This window comes from Peromyscus californicus, unplaced genomic scaffold, assembly GCF_007827085.1.
Source record: "Peromyscus californicus insignis strain IS unplaced genomic scaffold, ASM782708v3 Scaffold_1__1_contigs__length_55948999, whole genome shotgun sequence".
Taxonomy (NCBI): Eukaryota; Metazoa; Chordata; class Mammalia; order Rodentia; family Cricetidae; genus Peromyscus; species Peromyscus californicus.
Window position 1 is genome coordinate 23,714,069 of NW_026294492.1, and position 16,164 is coordinate 23,730,232.

The 16,164-nt window shown below is 47.2% G+C and overlaps 1 protein-coding gene across 1 annotated transcript in view; it reads right to left on the bottom strand.

Moving 5' to 3' along the window:
• Positions 1 to 16,164, bottom strand: part of Capn13 (calpain 13) — a 70,102-nt gene that overhangs the window by 15,243 nt on the left and 38,695 nt on the right. Inside the window, exons 10-16 of the mRNA XM_052745666.1 lie at positions 14,664 to 14,806; positions 8,320 to 8,522; positions 7,376 to 7,412; positions 6,909 to 6,965; positions 4,015 to 4,072; positions 3,869 to 3,927; positions 2,256 to 2,324 (exon numbers count right to left, since the gene is read on the bottom strand). Coding sequence (XP_052601626.1) covers positions 2,256 to 2,324; positions 3,869 to 3,927; positions 4,015 to 4,072; positions 6,909 to 6,965; positions 7,376 to 7,412; positions 8,320 to 8,522; positions 14,664 to 14,806 — 626 coding nt within the window. The remainder of the gene's footprint in view (positions 1 to 2,255; positions 2,325 to 3,868; positions 3,928 to 4,014; positions 4,073 to 6,908; positions 6,966 to 7,375; positions 7,413 to 8,319; positions 8,523 to 14,663; positions 14,807 to 16,164) is intronic.

The following is a 16,164-nucleotide window of genomic DNA, read 5'->3' on the forward strand; positions in this document are numbered from 1 at the left end:
GCTCACTGTAATCCTGGTCCATGGCGCACTTCCTAGATGAGGAAACTGACCCTCAGGCAGGTGAAGTCCTGGTCTTGGATTAAATGCGCAGTTGCCCAGGACTGAGCACAAGAGTGCTTGACTGTGGTCAGTACCCTGCTGGCTCATGAGAGCTTTTCCATGTCCAAGTAGCAAATACCAGGTATGCAAGGCAAGAGCAACTGGAGCGGCAGCCATGATTATAGGATGACAGCTTGAGAAGCCCCCCTTGCCCTTATTTGGTTACTGGTAGGTTTAAAGACAGACTTCATGTGATTTCCATTACATTATCTCATTCATTTGGTAGCTGATTAGCTAGGTCATCTATTGAGCTATTCTGAACACTGCTGTGTCACATACACCGTGGAAGTCTCTGGGGAAAGAGGAACATGAGGAAGACCCCGCCCTGGAGGACCCAACAATATAAGGTAGGAGGAGCCTGTTGTTGTGGAAAATTAGTTGAAGATGTGTTACATTTGTTTATGCTGTGGAGCATTTGTTTAATGATGCAAAGATGTGTTACATTTGTTTATGCTGTGGAGCATTTGTTTGATGATGCAAAGATGTGTTGCATTTGTTTAACTCTGTGAGGCTGTGTTACTTTGCCTGTCTAAAATACCTGATGGTCTAATGAAGAGTTGAATGGCCGGCCAATAACTAGGCAGGAGAAAGAAATAGGCAGGGCTGACAGGTAGAGAGAATAATAGGAGAAGAGGGAGGAGCAAGAAAAAGGAGAAGGAGAGGAGGATGTGGGGGGCCAGCCACCCAGCCACTGAATATGGAATAAGAAGGAAAGAAAAGATATACAGAAATAGAGAAAGGTAAAATCCCAGAGGCAAAAGGTAGATGGGATAATTTAAGAAAAGCTGACTAAAGACAAGACAAGCTAAGGTCAGGCATTTATAAGTAATAATGTGTCTCTGTGTATTTATTTGGGAGCTGGATGGCAGGCCCCCAAAGAGCAAAAGAGAAAAGAATAAAAAACAAACAACTACAGCTTGTCAACCATTCTAGTGTCTGGTGAGAAGTCCAGTGGCCCCCTGTCAGGGATCAGATGATGCATCTTGGCATAGTCACACAGGGGTATTTGATTTAGTCTTTCAAAATGTTCAGAGATAGTGACATGATTAGACGTATTGGTGCCCTCTATTTTTTAAAAAGCAGCTTGTATGAATGTATATGTTCATATGATTGATGTATTGCCTTGTTTATTTATGCGTTCATTTGTTTATTTGATGTAGGGCTTCTCTATGTAGCCAAAGCTGGCTTCAAACTCATAATCTTCCTGCCACAGCTTCTTGAGTGCTGGGATTACAGATGTGCCCATCATGCCTGGCCATATTATACTTTTATTTAGTGTGTATAAATGTGCCGATTTTGGACACACTCTGGAACATATTAACTGGGTCTTAATACTTTCCCTTTGGCAAGATCATGTTTTCTTATTTGAGTTTGTTTTTTCTCTTCTATGTTTTCTATTGTCAATAGGCACCAGTTTTAAAATAAAGTTCTTTTTAACTACAAAATTTTAAGGTAGATAATGTGGCTTGACCTACAGGTATCAGCTAGGTGAGGAGTCAGAAAAGACAGTAATCAGGTCATAGGAACTGGCAAGAGAGACTTGACAGGGAAGGCATGTCCAAAGCTCCCTGTATTCTTAGGATGGATGAGCAATGGCCAGCCTTGGGGTATGGAGATGGGAGAGAGGAAGGGCAGGCCAGAGGAACAGAGGCATGGGGTTAATAGGGGGCAGCAAGCATCTTAGAGTTGGGTTTCAGAGCAAGTAGGATGTGTAAAAAATGACATCTTCTGGACTTAAAGTTAGAGGCTCAACTCAGGAGGTCTGTGTGCTACTCTGATGCATGTAGACTTTGTCCTGAGGACCATGGGAGGCCATAGGCCAACTGCATCTCTGTTGGTAGGTCTTCCCACAGAGGCACTGGGATAGGAAGAGAAGGGTTCAGACTAACGAATGTTTCCATATATATCAGGGCAGTTCTAGACACCGTCCATGGTAACCTCTTTCTCCAGCCTCCTAGAACATTCCTCATCCTGCCTCTCTGTCAGCACTTCAGCCCTCGGTGGCATGTACATCTCCCTAAACCAAATGTGACGTGACTTTGGGGATGAGCTGATGCTTCCCATCCTTTCATACCCCAGTGTGGGACACCCAATCAATATTTGCTCACCTAGGTTAAATAAGGGCATTAGTCATGTCACAGAGAGCGTGACCATACCTGGCAGTGGATAAGACGACTCCATAGTCTGGCAAACTCGTCCTGATCGAGCCGCCCATTCACCTTCAGCTGGGGGAGGAGTTAAGTGCCACACAGTCCAGAGGGCAATGGGGAAGGGGAGTTGTTGGTCCCGCTAGCAAAGCCAGAGCATCTCTGTCCTTCAGCTGTGTAACCCAGCAACATGTTGGCCCCATGCCAGCTGGCTCCCGCTCTATCTAAAGGTGACCTGCTTTAGATTTGTTTCACAAAATAAAATGGATTGTTACAAGGATGGCTCCCTGAGAAAGAGGCATCAGTTTTGGTTATAGCCAGCAGAAGAGAGGGACCCCTACCCCTGCCACGACATGGCCTTCACCAGTTGGGCTGGGTTCCCTGGCAGGGGAGGGTGGGGAGGAGCATGCAGGGGGCCTTGCAATGCAGAAGTAGTGTGGACAGGTAAATGTGCCATCCCTGGGCCATGTGTGTAGCTGGGGTGCTTCCCTGGCTCCCCCTTATAGTAGGCAACTAATGCAGGAAAGATAATGGAGCTATGAGAGCACCCTACCCTAGCACTCAACCCCAGGGGAGGCTCTATTTGCAGTTCCACAGCACAACACAGTGCACGGGTCTTTTCTATCCCTTTCTTTTCTTCCCCTAGCTGGGTGCCCTGGCCACAGGGCTGCAAGGGCCATTTGGATTCCTCTGTGCCTCTGAGTGACTCCAGACCACAGCCGGCTAAGACAGGACTGATTTATGATTCCATCAAGAAGCCTTCTTGTTCTACAATAGCTGGCTTCGCATTCACAATCGAGCCTTGTTAACCAGTGTGAGAGGGGGTGATCTGTCTCCCTCGGGAGACAGCCACAGCCTGGGGAGGAGCTGCCAGGCTTGGGATCCATCCTATGTGGCCAGTGTCTCTCCGGCCTGGGTAGAGGTTGGGTAGAGGAGAAAGGCTCCTTGGAGAGGGTGTTAAGATGAGAGACAAGAAATTAAAATTTGATTTCTGGTCCTGTTCCTCGTGGTCACGGAACTAGGCTAGCTAGCTACCAAATTGCCTCAAGGTCACCACCAACTCATGCAAAAAAAAAAAAACCACCATGTGAGCCACAAGGGGGTGCCACTGCTGTGCACTGTAGACAAAGGAGGTTTGAGAGTTTCCAGGGGTTATCTTTTTACATTGGTGGCCATCTGAGTAAGTGACGATTTCTCCAGTGTTGAAGGAAAGGGCCAAGGGCAAAGAGTTCCAATTGGAGGACGTAGTGCAGGCTGACGTTAGAACACAGACCTTGGAAGCTAAAACTTTTATTTCGAATCCATGTATGGCTTTCAACTAGCTGTGTCACCTGGGCAAAAATACTTGACCTCTGTGACCTCTGTGTCTTTCACTGTCCGATGGGATAAGGGCTGTTGAACCACCGGGGCTGTTGTAAGCATTACGAATGCATTTCCTTAGGATTCCCGGAAGTTTGGTCAGTAGTGGCTACTGCTATTGCTGCTGTGATGAACTAAATTCTAGAGTAAGTTGGGGAAAAAAGGCACAGGATCCATGTGCTGATCTATAATTAGAACCCCAGGTTAGCCCTCAGGGCAGGTGGGTTCCTAGGGCAGCAGGAGGGGGTGCCTGCAAAGGATACATCCATCAGAGCCACGATGCTTTGGCACTGGTCCAAGGAGAAAGTGTCCCCTGGAGACCCTGTGGAAAGAGAAGGGACTGAAGGTCCACTGAGGGTGCCCACATGGGAAACAGGGCCGGAGCCAGCACACCTCTGAGCTGACATACCTGTCAGGAACTCCTGGTTGAGAAGTTTCTGAAGTTGGGTGGCATCAATGTCCAGCCCCTGGTCCAAAACACAGGAGAAAGATGGGTGTGAGATGGGAATCGGGAGCCAAGGGGTAAATCCACCCCACTCTGTAGCAGCTCCCTGATGTATAAACCTTTCCTTTCCATAGCATGTCTACCCGTTCTTTGTCCTGGGCCTGCCCTGGGTTCTGGCCATGTTGCTAACCCCCTCCCTGACATCCGTCATGATGATTGGTCCTGACACTGGGCTCCTGGTGTGGGCTCCATCACATTGCTTCCTTCCATTTATTACTGGACAGAAAGCATACTTCTTCCCCTTCTCAGAGTGGCTGGCACTAGTAGATCGCCTTCAGGAGACCATCTCAGGATAACCAGTGCAGCCCTTTAGGTGTGTTCTCCACTTCTAGAAGGACCGTGAGAAGATGTGATAATATCATGTATGCCTGTGTGTGGTAACAGGAGTTAAATATACTCAAAAGCCAGGCTACTAAAGCTGTTATCATGGAGCACAGCAAGTAGTCTTCCAGGTACGGAGGCTTTCCTTAGATGAAAAGCAGAAAGCAGCTAAGGTGGTGGGTAAAGAGGTTGTTTTCCAGGCCTGATCTCAGGAGGAGGTCATGGTACTAACCCTTCCCTGCAGACAGGCACTGGGCAGCCTGGTGGGCAGTGTCTTTGATGATAGTTTTACAGAGAAGCATGGCTGCTGTACTTGGGGGAGCTGGCACTGGAGTACGGTTTCTTAGTGGGTAGACTTGGAGAGGGGCACTCTTTGGGGTATCCTGAGACCAGCTCCTTACAGATAACTGCCCCCGCAGACCCCACACACTGTCCCTTTCTCCTTTCAGGGTTGGCAGTACCGCCTGCCCTGAAAGCAGGAACAACCCCATATCCTGTCATTGTAAGGACCTACAGTGAGAAGCACAAGCCTCTCAGATGCTAGTGTCTCATGCTGGTCCTTACGCCATTCTTCTAACCTCGAACAGTTTGCAAATATCAGGGAAGTTGGCTTTATGTGCCCAACATCAACTGAGTTTTTCTTCCAAAGAATCTTGCTCAGAAGTTGATATGCTAAGGAGGGACTCGTCTTCATGGAATTGACCCCCAGCCAACAAGCTGAACAGAGCCATGGACAACATCTGCTTCTGTCTCCATATTACCCACCCAGGACACACTTGGACCAGGACCCCACATTCTGTCAGTCACCAGGAGCATTTGAGGAACTGATGGCCAGGATGGCCATGGTGGTTGCTCAGACAAGTTCCCTAAGAATTGTATGTATGAATTATGGGACCCTCAATTGAATTCATAAAGGATGGGGGTTAGATTTGCTCTGTCTAATCCAAGGGCCCAAATGCATGATTCCTTTCTGGCAAGCAGGCCTGGTTATACCATCCCCACTGCCATGGCTAACAAAAACAGCTCATGGCAATGGGTGCTGATACATGACTGTACTAACAGAGCTGGTTAAACCAATGGGAGATATCAGGAGGAAAGAGACAGTGAGCACGTGAGAAATGGCTTTGCTTAAAATTTCTTGGACGGTCACAACCTCTGAGCATAGCTTTCATGTTGTACAGGATGCTGCCAGAGTGCCTTGCTCCAGGATGCCTGCCTGAGAGGTGACCTAGGCACAAAACTGTATTAGTATCTTATTCTAATTCTGACCAGTGTCCAGTGCCAGCAACAGTCACTGTAGGGGGAGCCAAACATTTGGCTGTCTCTTGGAAAAGTCCTGATTAGGGAGCCTGTGCCATCCTGTCATATGACAAATTATATTTTTATTTTCGAAGTACAGGTACATGGACCTGTGTGAAAAATGTGCCACCTGCCCTGGAGAAGCTTGGTCTCAGGCATCCTAATCAGGTCCTGCTGGCCACCTCAGAGCAGCTAATCCAAGCTTGGGTGTCTGCTCCAGGGGATCTAATCTGTCTTAATTCAACCTGACAGAAATGATTGAGCACCTCCTCTGGGCCAAGGACAGTGATCGGTTGTTTGGGGACAAGGAATGCATATGAAGTCGTCTCTGCCTTTGGGGATTCAGACAGGGGACAATGGTCTTCTGGGTCAGTCTTGTTTCAATAAGAGCTGGCCTGAATTTTGGGCTAATGCCGATGGACTGCTCTTTGAAGCACTCACCCCTCACTCCAGCTACACTCTTCATCTGCACCCCCCTCTTTTGCCTGTGGGTCCAACCTGTACCTGAGATACCACTATGCCATTAGCCCTCTGAGTACAGAAGCACGGAATGGCATCCTTCCTTTCTCAGCCTCTGCTTGGCCCACGGTACACAAAATCATCTGTATCACTTTCTGCTTCCCACACCGACACCGTTATTAATGGTAAAAGGCCCATCCCACGGAACCATTGGCAGCTCTTTTATCCTGAGGAGTCAAGGAGTTCTTTATAGCAGTTTATTAAACCATTAGGAAAGCCCCATGTGCACATAGGTGGCTTGGCAGGAGTAGAGCTGTTGGGGCTTTTTGAAGCTGGCCAGCTCTCGGGAGGAACAATGCCAGGTTTGGTGGGGGGTGGGGGGGGTGATGGCCGAGCCAGAGAAAGAAAGATTTCAAGGGGTGCTGCCAACTGCTTGTCTAAAGGCTTAAGCCACAATATATCCCTTACACACAGCCCATAATTATCCTCTTCCTTCTTAAGCTCTCTGTTCCAATGGGATTCCACCCACATTGGGATATCACTTGTCTCTGGAGCTCGGCAGCCAGAGCATCTGGGGACGGTCCAGGGACAGAAAGTAGCTGATAAGATCAAGCCCTCTTCACTCTGTGCATTCCGGCAAGCGACTGGAGAAGTCTCTGTCCCTGGATTCCCTCCTCCCCCGACCCCATAAGTAAGGTCCATGGGTGTAGATAACATACCTGATCCACGTATCTGTAGAAAATGCTTTTTGGGGATCCATTTTCTGAAAGACTTCCCTGGATCAAAGGGAAAATAGTTATGTCATATTTCTGGGGAAGAGGTCACTTATCCAGTACAGCTTTGTTTTCCTAAGAGCTGGTCTGGTGTAATTAGCTGAAGGGTATAATTAGCCTGACCGGAATCTAAGATAGAAGCCTCCCTCACTTGGTGGTTGGAGAGGTGCGGTGGGGGAAATCAAACTTTAAGGGGATTTGAAAACTAAAGTTTGTTAGAAGGAAGAAACTTGAGTCCAGTCTGGTCTTTTGGGGTTGACCTTCTCTTCTGCCCCACTCCTTAGAGCTACCAGAAGGCTGTCATAGCATCTCTGTTTTTCCGGTCAATAGCAAGGCCAGAGGAGGAGAAAGAAGCCCTTGCGGGGATGTGATGTAGCTAACACAAAGACAGCAAACAGGACCTGCACACCTACCTTAAGGGCTCTGAGGTTGAAACTGCTGCTCGGGTTCCTAGAAAACCAGGGGAACAGTGTGACACAAATGACCTGCACTGTATTCCCAGGAGTCTACCTGTGGAGGGCACCCAAAGGCACCTAACATCTTCAGCAAGGGTGAGTAGAAGGCAGCCATGGCAATAGACAGATAATGATCATATGGCCATTTGAGGTGGACATAGTCTGGTTTGCTAGCCACTGACTTGTGCATTCTGAGATGCACATGGACAGTGACGTCTACTGCCAGGATGCAGAAGACTTTTGACTCATTCTCCACCCTGAACTGGCAGTGATGGCCACCCTTACACATTCACTGTTAATATATTAATATCTGACTATAGTAACTCCTGCCTCAGGCTCCAAGGGACAGGACTTTTTGATCCCAATCTTGACCCATGATTTAACATTCAAGACTCTGTAGAATCAGAGTCTGTTTTTCAGGCTACTCTGGCTTTCTGGTCTACCCCATATTCTGGCCATGTTTCAGACAAGTGAATGTAATACATAGTATGATCTTCCCATGCATATGACTAACAATGCTTATTCAACAAGCCCTGTGCTCTGCTACATCCCTGCTTCTTCTCAGCTTTCTTTCTTTCTACATGCATGGTCTTCTCTTGAAGTTACCAACGTCTGTTTACCTTCAAGGACCAGCTCAAGTGCCATTTCCTCTGAGAAGCCTTTCCCAGTCCCTAAGGTCAGAAGCAGTCCCTCCACTCTGTCCTTTCATGCAGTTTTACATTGCTGTTGGGGTCAAGTTACAGGTTCACGGGCTTTCTCATACCCCACCGCAGTGAGCATCTCAAGAGCAAGACTCGTATTGTGTCCTTGGCACACCACGTTCTGCATATGACACACAGAGAACTGCTCCTGAAGACACACTGGGGTAGAATGAAACACTCAGGAACCCAGCGTCTCTATACCTGTCCTTGTCTGGCATTTTGAGGAATATTCGGAGCAGGAACTCAACTTCTTTGCGGTGTGCCGAGGGGACAATTACATAGGTCCCGGGGCTCAGGTGGAAGGACTTGGTGAAGTTGCACTTGGATACATAGTCTATGCCCTGGGCGGCACTTCTAAATGGGGAGAAAAAGGCGGGTGGCAGTCTCTCCTGGAACTGCTGGAACTAGAAGAAACAAGATTATTGTGAGACACACCTCTCCATACATGAAACCTGGCACCAGGACCGGTCGCTGCGTTCTAGAGTTCTAGACCCTTCTCTGCTCACCCAACCCAGCATTACAAGTCCTGGAAAAGCAGACAGTGGTGGCTCAGACCCAATATTAAACAAACGAACAACAACAACAACAAAACCCCAATAGTACCTTATCTACCATGTGTGTCCCACCTGTAGTCTGTGGGTCCCAGGATAGCCAGGGATGTGGCCCAACACATTTATCGATGATAAAAATCATGTTGCAATGTCAAATGGTTGGACTTGGCAGATTCCAGACCCCACAGTGGATGTACAAGTATTTGACAGGTAATTTTATCTCACTAATCTACTAGCATCCTGGGGTTCTAGTTTTCTTTCTTATTTATGTGCAAAGAAGACATGGAAATTAGTGGCAGTGTTCCAGTGTTGAATTCCTTCTGGGGTCCCCACAGCTACGTCTCCTCTAAACCTTTAATCATATGCGCTGGGCTGCCACAGGACCGCAGGGTTGAATTTGCCTCTCTCCCTCGCTTTCATCTCTCCAGCAGAGCCTCGGGATTCCTTCTCATTGGAAAATAATGGTTCTCAATCATTTTCCTTTTATTTCAAATTTTCTTACAGATAAAACAATAAATATAACGCGATTCCTATTACCAGATGTCACATACATATTATATAATAAAAACCCCTTACTAAACAAATTTTCCTACTACATGTGAGCATGGTGATTCCATTTAGAATGGCTATACAGCATGAAATGGTTATTGATGGGCTCTGCCTTGGGGGAAGAATAGGGGGAATGTGGAAGTTCCTATCAGGGGATAGGGCTAAGACTAGGCAGGAGGTGGGCCACTGCCCTAGGTGTACAGCAGAGGGCAAGTGGAACCTCCAAAGCAGTTTTGCTGCTCTCAACAGCAGCCCTTTGTAAGTTTGGGGACCTGGTTTTCTTAGGTCCTTTGACAGAAGTAATGGTAGGGCCAGTTCTTTTCCAAAAGGGCAGCTCTGACCTCTGGCACTGGGTGTAAATGTGTGTGCAGAGGTGTGTGAACAGCCTTTCTCCTACAAGCTAGATTAGGATGGCCTTGGTTACCTGCTGCCCTCCCTTCTACCACAAATATATGGTTTTTGTTTTTGTTTTTGTTTTTTTGAGACAGGGTTTCTCTGTGTAGTTTTGATGCCTGTCCTGAATCTCACTCTGTAGACCAGGCTGGCCTCGAACTCACAGAGATCCGCCTGGCTCTGCCTCCCAAGTGCTGGGATTAAAGGCATGTGCCACCACCTCCCGGTCTCTGCCCCATACTTTTGCAGCCCTGTTCAGCGCAGCCTTGCTCAGGGGCAGTGAGAAGTGTGACTAGGGAGTGATAGGAGACCTTGGTGTAGTGTATGGAGGAGCCTGCTTCACGCAAATTCATGGCCAGGAAGGTACAGAACTGGCCCTATTATTCTAGTGGTGGGGCTTGTACCATTTTCTCACTCAAGTCCCTGCTGTGTTTTGTGTTCTCCATTTCAGGGAACTGGAACTCTGATCCATTCCATTCACTTGAGAGCTTCCCTTAGAACCCTTCTAGATGTTCTCCTATGGCTGGGACCAGAGGTAGATCCCAAGCCCCAGCTTTGTGGCTGGGCCATGGCTAAGGGTCAGACCTCTTTCCTGCCAACTTTCTGTCTGTATTTTTGGGTCTCCCTGCTCTGGGAGCTGCTACTCTAGACACTGTCTACTTCTTGGGACCTTGTAACAGCCTTGGGCTAGGGCACTGTTACCATTTGCTGTCTATGGCCACATCTTGACCCTAGTCCATACATTGTACCTTCCTCTTGGCAATAGAGGAAGGTTACTGCAGACTTCACAGTCATGACAGGCTCTGTGCCTGTGAGGTTGTACCCTCAGAAGTCCATTGTCCCTTTCCATCCTTCCTTATAGCCTTCAGATCTTGTATCAATACTTGACCAGATCAGGTCATTGGATATAAAGAGATATCCACTTGCTTATTTGAGAAGAGATAGGGTATATGTCTCGAAGCTCTATGTAGCCAGCAAGTGCTAGATTTGGGGACAAAGTTAATAATCTAAAGGTCCTCCCTAGGTACCCCTTACTCCTGCCATCATCTCAAATGCACAGAAACCCACTGGGCCAAGCTTCTCTAGGAGGACCAAATGCTTCAGGATGTTTTCACCACTGCAGCCCCTCTTGGATGTTAAAGAGGGACACCTAATGGGGTCCATCCCACATACCAACATAACAAATCCTGTCCTAGTTTGTTGACCTGTTTGGAGATGCTGACAGCTGATTCAAGAATCAGCCAATTTGTGGACTTGGGGCACGTGGAGTCCCCAGTGTTGGAAAGAGGCATAACAGTTTACCAAGGGACAGCATCAGAAGTGTGGGAAGTCAGTGAGGACAGCAGTGGGCCATACCTGGGAGTCTACCTGTGGGAGAGAGGAAAAAAGGGCTTCAGGAAGACACACCAGAAAGACGACTGGGTCTCTCATCCTAGCGCACGGCACATGCTACTTCTTGTGTGGCCAGCCTGTCTGGTGTATGGGGTTTGTGTTAGGGGTGGGGATAGGGTCTTCGTTTGTGCTTTGTTCTATTGCCAAGAGGAAGGTACAATGTATGGACTAGGGTCAAGATGTGGCCATAGACAGCAAATGGTAACAGTGCCCTAGCCCAAGGCTGTTACAAGGTCCCAAGAAGTAGACAGTGTCTAGAGTAGCAGCTCCCAGAGCAAGATATAGTTATTGTTCAGAGTTATGATGGTAATACAGAAGGAAGAGGACACCAACAGGACCACAGATAAGACGTAATCTCAGTCAAGTGCAGATTTCCCAAAGTCAAGAGCAAATCCCTCAATAAGGAGGGCACCGATAGAAGACAAGTTTGATCCCCACCCCCAACTGTAAACATGACAGGTGTTTGTTCTGTGTATACTACCCTTCCCGTGCAGGGAATGTATGTGCACATATGGATGGCGGGAAGCACCAAGGACAGAGTTCTGTTTTTATGCCCCTCCACAATTTTCAAAGTCCTTCTGTGTGATCCGCTGACTATTCAGCACAGTCCTTTGAACAGATGCTTGGGTCCTGTTCCACATGTGTGGAAACAGAGGCTGGGCAGGCAAGAGGCAGAGCAGGGAATAGGGCAAGCTGTGTTGCTTCCTTAGCAAGGAAGTCCCCCTTCCCATCCAGCACAGTCCTGCCCAGGTAGCCTGGGTTTTGATTCCTTTGCACGGGGAGCTGGGGTGCTACACATGCAGACTAACCCCTTTGTGGGTGTGATCAGACCCATGTTAGCCATAGATACCGGGAGGGAGGTGTCAAACCCTGGCTTGTGGGAGGACCTTTGAGGAGTGGGGTTGAAATAGCATGGACTCTTGTCCCTTTTCTCTGTCCTGACTTTTTCCTGCCTGTTCACACACCGCTGGTATCCAGTTGATACAAGACAGAATAGTGTGCCCACAGCTGCCGGGGAGGCTCACACTAAGCTGGGAACCCTATTTCAGCTGCATTAGCATTATAATCGCTCAGCCCTAGGGACTCCCATAAGCCTGGATGCTGGCAAACTAATTGTTTCTGGCTGGAATGCAAAAAGAACCAAAGTATCTTTTTTTTTTTTTAAGATTAAAAAATTTACATATATGAGTGTTTGCCAGCATATATGGGTATGCACTAAGTGCATGCCCAGTGTCCAAGAAGGAAGAAGGCATTGAAAAGCTTGGAACTGGAGTTACAGACAGTTGTGAGCTATCATATGGATACTAGGAACCCAACCTAGGTCCTCTACAAAAGCAGCAATCACTCTTAACCACTGAGCAATCTCTCCAGTCCCCCAAGATTCTTATGAGATCTAGACTGGCTTTGGCATTTAACTCAGTCAGAATCCTGGAAGGACCATTGAGATCGCAGGAAGCCTGAGGAGGCCTCTGGTCTGAGTGCACTTTTGGTAAGTGTCAGCTTACCACAGAGATAATGCATCTCTGTGCCAAGCGGAGAAAGGAGCTCGGGAGAATTTTAAAGATGGGGTTGATTACCACCTCAGGATAGCTCCTGAACTATAAGCGTGTTTGTCCATTGGTTATGGGTGGAATCATCTAGAAAATGAAGCTCAAACGGGAGATGAGAGCTGAATAAGAAGACTCTACAGCTAGACACGAGCCTACAGACTGACCTATATGGCTACTTTTGGGCCAAGAGATTTGTTGTAAATGACACCTGCTTCTTCCTGCCTTTTTTGTTTAATTATTCAGTAGTCGGGTATCGGCATGAGCAGGTATGTGTGTATAGTGAGGTGGCTGGAATGGAGGTGAAAGGGACACCCAAGTAGAAACGCCCAGGTCACAAAAGCTCTCCTTCTGCATCCGAGGCCTGGAGACAGGGAGTTATTTGGCTTTTTTTAGCTACGGCAGTGGAAGCCCACGTACTTCCTCCTACCAAAGAGGAGGCAGGAGCCGGATGGAGGATCAAATGACACTTGTTTACCATTGCATCCTTAAAGGATGCTCTCTGGTAGTCTTGGCAGGCCTGGGGCAACTTAAGTATTGTACTGAATCCCAACAATCTCTTCTGTAGGGACTTTGACTCTTAAAGAATTAAGTAAAAGGGGTAGGAAGAAGCAAGAGTTCTGAACTATGTTAAGAGAGTGGAGCCCAACAGGCTCTCCTTGCAAGGTCAGAAACTGTTTTCTCTGGTTGCTCTGGGTATCATGAGAAAAGCAAGTATGTAAGCCCTGCTAAGAACCCTGGGCCTGGGCTTACAGGTGCTGAGATCAAACTTTACCCATCACCCCCAGCTGTTGGAAAAATGATTACTCTTCTCTGAGTTCTGGATTTCATATCTATGAAAGTAGGGATAGCCATGGTTTTGAGATACTAAATGAGAACACGCTTGTGACTCTACAGTGCCATATCCATGAGACCTTCTCACTAGCTAAAGACACAGCTGTGAGCAGGACAGTTCTCCATGAGCAGAGGAGGCAGAAAACTTGTCTGGCCATGAATGGGTTGAGGCCCATGTGTTTGAAATTTACTTTGTCTCAGTGAGCAATTATAGTTGTTTGGGAGGCTAATCCCATCTCTAGCCTAGTGTGTTAACAGACTTCTGAGCTCTGTGGTACTCTAAAGGTGACAGGTGTGTCTGACCGAGGGCTTGAAGGGCATCTGGTGCCCAGTCTCAGCATCACCATTAATGCTGGCATGCCATTTCACACCCCGTGCACTGGTTTCTTCAACTCTAATGTGAGGAGATATACTACTAACGTCACAGGGATGCACAGTCTTATTTGTACAATGAGGCTGTGGGATGTGAGAATCACTCACTCTACCTTTGGGATGCTTTAAATTTCTTGGGAGAAGAGGCAGCTGAGCCATTAGACTTGCTTTGTAACTTTTTTCTTTGAAATGAGTTCCTTAGTTATCTGTCTCGTGTGTGTGTGTGTGTGTGTGTGTGTGTGTGTGTGTAATTTTATTCAATGATTTAAATTTAATCAATGATTTTCAAAAATGACACAAGTAGGCAGCCTCTGAGGACCTTGTTAAAATGCAGATCATTTTAGACTGCCCTTAAAATTTTGATTCAGGGAGTTTGGGACTGGCTCAAGGATCTGCATAATTCTAGAAGCTGGTCTCCTATTTGAGATACAAAGGCCTTCGATTGTGAAGCATACCTGAAAGGCTGTACCACACCAGTGGCACAGGTAAGGGGTATATGCCATTTAAAAGATGGGCAAGAGGCTGGAGGGATGGCTTGGGGTTGAGAAAAAATGCTGCTCCTACAGAATTCTGTTCCCAGCAGCTGCACAGTACAGCTCACAACTGCCTGTAACTCTAGCTCCAGAGGGCTCCAACCCTCTTCTAGACTCCATGGGCACCTGTGCTCACACATGCACACACTCACACATAGCTACATACATAAGAGAATAAAAATTTTAAAAAATTAGTCAAGTCTGATTCTCCTTTAAATTTTTCTTAAAAATTTAGAGCTGGACACATGAATGCTACAGAGCCTTTGAGCTTTTACTACTAAATCTTCCAGGTTGGCCAGCATCTCTATCTAGTTCCAAATGTACATAGTGTCTCTGAAGAGCAAGTCCCCGAACAGATCGAACAGGTTGCATACCTTGAACACCTGGAACTGTAATGGAAATATCTCCTCTTCTGTGTTCAGGCTCTGTGACATGATTGTGAAGGCCACAACAACATTGTTGCCGACTGTGGGCTCTTGAACACCAAAGAGATACTGAGTATCTCTCGCATGTCCTCCTAGAAGAGAATGAGCCATTACTAGAGTTCAGAAACACCACAGGGGTCCCAGTGCAGTACTTTATGGACTTGGGTTTTAATCTCTGTTTGAAAAGCTAAGGCCTGGGTCTGCAGAGTCACAGTTAGTACTTGTGAAACAATTTCTTTATATTCTGAGCCTCAGTCTCTTTCTCTTAAAAATAGGGAGGGGAATATTATCCCTACTTGAGCAATGTCTTCTATTTTTATTTTATTTTATTTTATTTTATTTTTTTTTTGGTTTTTCGAGACAGGGTTTCTCTGTGTAGCTTTGCGCCTTTCCTGGAACTCGCTTTGGAGACCAGGCTGGCCTCGAACTCACAGAGATCCGCCTGGCTCTGCCTCCCGAGTGCTGGGATTAAAACCGGGCGGAAACAAAAGGAGAAGAGTTTATTTTGGGCTGGAGAGATGGCTCAGCCGTTAAAGGCTAGGCTCACAACCAAAAATATAAGAGCAATGTCTTCTAAACTAAACTATAAATTCAGTCGTGTGTGTGTGTGTGTGTGTGTGTGTGTGTGTGTGTGTGTGTGTGTGTACACATTTGTGGAGGCCAGAGGTCAACCTCAAGTTTCATTTCTCAGGTTCTGCCCACTGTTTGGTTTTGTTTGGTTTTATTTTGTGAGACAGGGTCTCTCAATGGCCTAGGACTTTCCAGCAGCAGGCTAGGCTTGCTGGCGAGTAAGCCCCAGGAACCTACCTGTCTTCACCTCCCAGTACCGGGATTATAAGAGACCACCATCGTGGCCAGCTCTAAGCGCTATTTATAAGTACAATTACAGAGTCTCCAAGTATGCATGGACTTACTGTACTGGCAATAACCATGAGAGCTTTGAATGGCATCAATCACCAAGCACCGGTAAAGATAGTAGGAAAGAGGTGGTAGGAAGGTGGTCTACAGTGCTCTTATACCCAAGCACGCTTAGTCAAGCCAGAGCCACGAGGAGAGCTCACATGGAAACTACTAGACTCAAATGCATAATGCAGCAGGGCAGTCAGGATCTAGATGAGCGGACATTCTTCAGAAGGCATGGGTCACAACTAGAGAGCTCTGGAGGATGAGCAGGGACACAGAAGATGGTGATGGTCATGGCCTTGCTATGATGAGGATTAAAATGCACTCAGCAGCAGCATAGAGCAGGCACTCAACTGCTGCCTTCCTTCCTTCTCTTCCTTGTAAGGTATTGCTGTAAATGGTCTTGCTGTGTAAATCTGGTTAGTTCACTAACGCACGTTACAGCCAAGGAAAAGGGCTTTTGTGGTGTGGTCAGGCAGGCACCGCGTAGGGAGATGCGTAAGAAAGAATGACTCAGCAGTTCCATTTAGTCTGCACGGCCTCCTTG